This window comes from Curcuma longa, unplaced genomic scaffold (genome assembly GCF_044706935.1).
Source record: "Curcuma longa cultivar G26 ecotype Majalengka, Jawa Barat unplaced genomic scaffold, ITB_CL_G26_1.1 contig_24438, whole genome shotgun sequence".
NCBI classification, from domain to species: Eukaryota; Viridiplantae; Streptophyta; class Magnoliopsida; order Zingiberales; family Zingiberaceae; genus Curcuma; species Curcuma longa.
Window position 1 is genome coordinate 1 of NW_027432420.1, and position 4921 is coordinate 4921.

The following is a 4921-nucleotide window of genomic DNA, read 5'->3' on the forward strand; positions in this document are numbered from 1 at the left end:
TCTCTATCACAGTGGCGGAGTAGTGGCTGGAATAGTAGCATCAGGCTTTTAGACTCCTCTGCTTTCCGGTGCGTAGGCAGAATAAGTATTGCGCATTACTGTAATTATAAAAAATTAATGCTTTTCTTGTTCTTCTTCGTTTCCAGTGGCCGCTCTGTGAATGTGCAGCAGTAAAGAAGTCTTTCCTTTCTTCTAGTGCCTAATTAGCACGTTTTGGTGAATCACAGCGCGTTTATTGGTAAGTTTCTCCTCTCTTCTTTGGAACGGGTGCCGCAAGAAGAAGTCATCACAAGAAATTGGGAGTACGGTTTGTAGGATGTATTTGGAAGTGGAGTAGAGAAACTGACATCTGATTGGACGGAGGATGGTGTTTGATGACATTCAATCCTAACATATTAATGAGCTTATGCGAATCCTTGTATTGTTTTTGGTGTTCAAGTTGATGAATTCTTGATGAACAAGGTTGAGAGAATGATTGTTAGTGCATTGAGGGTGGGTGTGATATTTGGGCCAAAAAAGAAGGATTTGGGTGATTGTTGGTGTGAGAGTCGATAGGCTTATTATGCTTGTAAGGTGGTGAGTTTGGATAATTGTGAGAGTCAAAGATGGGTAATTGTTATGGCGATTTGTAATCTGATATCATCAACCATTGTGATTGCTTGCAGAGATGGAATCCAGTTCCAAAGCTGAGGAAGATGTCGGCTATAGCAGCATAACAACCAAGAAAGCCCAACTTCAATCTATGCTTTCAACTCTCCTGGATGATCCAATTCTGGCAGATGTTTCGAAGAAACCTACCCTTGTAGATGTTGACACCTTGATAAACTTGGAGCTAGGCAGTGCAATGAAGATAACTATAGTTAAGATGGACAATACCTCATTCGGTATGAAAATGACTTGCATTAAGATGGATATTAGTATTAAGGTACCTTAGAATTTGATTTGAATTGCATGTGTGTAGATTTACCATTGAAGTAATTGAATCCCATCTAACTGTAGGCTATAGATACTCTACGATAATGTTACTGCAATGTTTAGGGAAGGTTGAGGCTTGCAATATTGTTATAGTTGTAGAAGGATTAAGTAATGAGTCATACCATAAAACTTTAAAAAAAAAACCCATCAAGAATAAGGGGTGGACATTTGAAAAAAACATGTGTTTTTATGTACATGACAAATCATATATGATAGTTCTTTAGCCATTAAAGTGATTACTTTGTCTGTTTTGAAGATGTTGCTGTGCTGAACTCTGCTACCGTTAAGGATTTGAAATTAGCAATCAAGAAGAAAATAAATGAGATGGAGCAAACAACAATGGGTCATCGCCACATTTCATGGTATTCTTATGCTCTCACTTGCTCATGCTCTTCTAAAGATTTCAGTGAAACATATAACTTATTGTGAATATAACAATGCATGCAGACTAGTTTGTGAAAATTTGACCTTTTCGCGCACTAATTTTAGTTGCAAATTACAATATATTTGTTTATTTCGAGTAATAATATAACTTATTAACCACACTTTTTTCTAGTTCTGAGTATGTCTCAAATTGTAAGAATGTTGTTACTTCATTGTTCATTTGTGAAAATATAGCCCTCATGCACATAGAACCCATTGGATTTGTTGAATCCCATTGTTTTCTCATCTCTGCTAGTATTCCTTTAGTTATTAGTGTGTGTGTGTGTTATCTCACTATTCATTTACTACAAGACAAATAGTTTTCATTGGACTTGTCATTCAAATATATAGAAGAGTAACTTCTTAGTAATGAGATAAAGAAATGAAGGAAAAAAATCAATAATGATTTGCAAGTCAAACAATGCACTTAAGTGCCTGATATGATTCCTTAAGAATGCTATCACTGTTGATGACCTTGTCATTGATTCAGTAACAAAAATTATCAACATACTTAACCTAAAAAATAGCACATGAAATAGGCGCTGAGGAACATTAATTGACACCTTTGATGATTTCTACCTAGCTAGTTATCTTATCTTGCCTAAAATACATTAACATTCAGACACCTTGCTGTTACTTGCATCATTCAGATTGTTTAAAAAAAACACCCAAGGCTGAAACACGTAATTCTTAAATCCTAATTTAGCAATCTTTTAAGGAACAATATTAGTGATGTAAGGATCTTGTGGTGGCAAATTGTTGGCATTAACAACTGATTTCATTTTTTGTCTTTATTCTCTAATATCCTATTTAAAGTTCTCTAATAAAACAAGATAAAATTTATTTAAATATAAATGATTTTAATTTTTACTCATATAGCCGACCCACTTAGTGGGACAAGGCTTGGTTGTTGGTTGTTGTTGTTGTTTAGGTTTTTCTTCAATACAAATTATTAATTTTTCTTTGAACTTCTAAGGTTATTGGTTTAGTATCTTGAAAACAAATTGTCATTGACCATTTTGCAGACAATTTGATTTTAGAGACAAGACTATTGTAAATTTAAGAATATTAGAATTGCTCTTGATATAGCATTCAATAAGATCAAAATAGCTTTAAAGAAAATGAACTTAAGCAAAAGTACACTGCCAAATGATATTATGATTGAATATTGGATGAGTTTGAGAAATCAAGTTGTAAATTTGTTAACTATTAATTGAAATTTTAAGGCTTAAGAAGATGGTCAAATATTAGAGATTTATTTTAGTACTATTTATAGAACATGAAGGTAATGTACAATATTGTTCTAAATATAAAAGTAGTAAATTGATCATTCACATTTCCATATCATGTTACAATTGATATAATTTAACATAGAGCTAAATTGAGTGATTAAACTATAGTTAACCCTAAATAGTTGGGACAAATACCACTTGATAATGACGATGATATATGCAGTCCTTTTTAAGTTGACAAAATTGCACAAGCACAGGAAGTTTGCTAGTGCATATTGACAAGCTGTCTGCATAAGTTTCAGAACTGGCTCATTTGTTGTGGCAAGAGGCATGTCTGGGCTAACTTTGAACTGGCTCATTTGTTGTGGCAGGAGGCATGTCTGGGCTAACTTTTGTCTCTCTCATCAAAATGAAAAGCTAGTTGATGATAATTCTGTGCTTAGTGAATATGGCGTAACCAATAATTCCAAGGTAAACTAGTTTTAAACCTTCTATTTATATACTAGTTTTCTTTGTCATTTCTGAACAGATAATTGTGAAATAGCTTCAACCACTGTAACATGGTTGACAAAAGAAATTGTCGGAGAACTAGGATTGTCAAATAGAAAACTGAAAAGATTGTTGAAGATCAAATTGCAGTAGCAGGAATTCAATAACTTACAAATAATAAACATAGAAGGTCTGCGGCAGGTTAAAATCTGGACTGTGTAGGATAATATAAAACATGAAGTAAAATGCTGCAGAAAGGGTCCCTTTTCTCTCAAGTAAAGGTTCATTATTCATGTGTCTCCATTATATATATTAACTATTCTGAACTTGAAACATCCCTAGAGCTGTTACTTTCTCTGTTACATGATATGTTTATTTTGGCAATAAAATAAAAGTATTCTCTTTGGTCTCGTAGATGTAGAAATGGTTTCCAGCTCCAATGTTTGTTCTATAAGACTGGGAAGAAGGCAAATAAACTTTAAATCCAGGAGAAAGGACCAATTCATGATCATTAGTGGTTCATTTGGTGACCAAAGTCGACTCTTTCTACAGAAAGGACCAATTCTTTTCTTTTGCTTTTCTCATGCAGGTACATTTTTTCCCTTTGTCGCATCCAGGGCGACCCAGAAACATTCTAAGGGAAGGAAACACCGTTTCTTTCATGGTCTCAGTAAAAGGTTATAGCTCCACCACGAGCTCCTACTATTTACAGGGTGAGGTTTCGGATACTGTCTTCTTCTTTATGGTATTTTGCAGTTTTAGTTACCGATAAATTGATAATGATGACAGTTTTAATGTGAAGATACTTGATTATGTTAGATATTTCTTTCTCGGGTACAGAACTGTTTTCTAAAAATTTGTTTAAGACTGTCAATTATTTTAGCGAATTAATAAGTAAAATTTCTTTCTCGGGTACAGAACTTTGTTGATATTTTATTATTTCTAAATATACCAAATATAAATATACTCTTACATAATATAGCAAAGATAGATTATGACTAATAATAATTTTTTTTTATAGATTTGGTATAAGAAAAATATATAAATAAATATTTTAAATAGAAAAAATATAATAGAAATGAGGTTATAATTATTTTTCTAATAAATAAAAAATATTAATTAATTCTAAATTATTAAATCATATAAATAAAATTTAAAATTTATTATAAATATAATAATCTTAAATATGTTTTTTGAAATTTATTTCTAGTTTAACTCTAAATTATGCAATTTTTTTATTTAAAGAATCATAAATCACAATGATACTTGAAATATATTTTTTAAAACTCAGTATCATATTAATGTTGATTTTGAAATCCAATACTACGAAATCAAAAATAAATAATTTATAAAAAAATTTATTTGATATTTAAAGATATATATTAAAATATTAAAAAATAATAAATCTTATACAGATATAAAAACTCTAGCACAAGCGGAGGCGTCAGAAGTGGAATGACAGCTTCCCTGTTTCTAGCTGTTGCTTGTTCTCATCCTGACTATTAGAGCATCCGTGTTATAATATTAAAAAAATAAAAAAAAAACATGCGGTGGGCCAGATTTCTAAGCTGTTGCTTGTTCTCATCCTGACTATTAGAGCATCTGCAACTTTTACCATGTTATAACATTAAAAAAATAAAAAAAAATACATGTGGTGGGCCAAGTCGAGAGGCTGTGCCCATCTCACTGCACATGAACGCGTTCAAAATATTGAACACATTCATGTGCCATGTCATTTTTTTCTCTCTCTTAGAGTGTTGTTAACGCCGATTAATGTAGCATTGCGGATGCTATTAACTGCA

The 4921-nt window shown here is 32.0% G+C and overlaps 1 protein-coding gene across 1 annotated transcript; it reads left to right on the forward strand.

The window, feature by feature from the left end:
* Positions 1-14: 14 nt before the first annotated feature.
* Positions 15-3947, forward strand: LOC141818344 (U11/U12 small nuclear ribonucleoprotein 25 kDa protein-like). The gene is made up of 6 exons (XM_074705863.1): positions 15-68; positions 147-238; positions 666-884; positions 1232-1337; positions 3002-3101; positions 3709-3947. The coding sequence occupies exons 3-6, from the start codon at positions 668-670 to the stop codon at positions 3889-3891; spliced, it is 606 nt and encodes a 201-aa protein (XP_074561964.1). The 5' UTR covers positions 15-68; positions 147-238; positions 666-667; the 3' UTR covers positions 3892-3947.
* Positions 3948-4921: the final 974 nt, after the last annotated feature.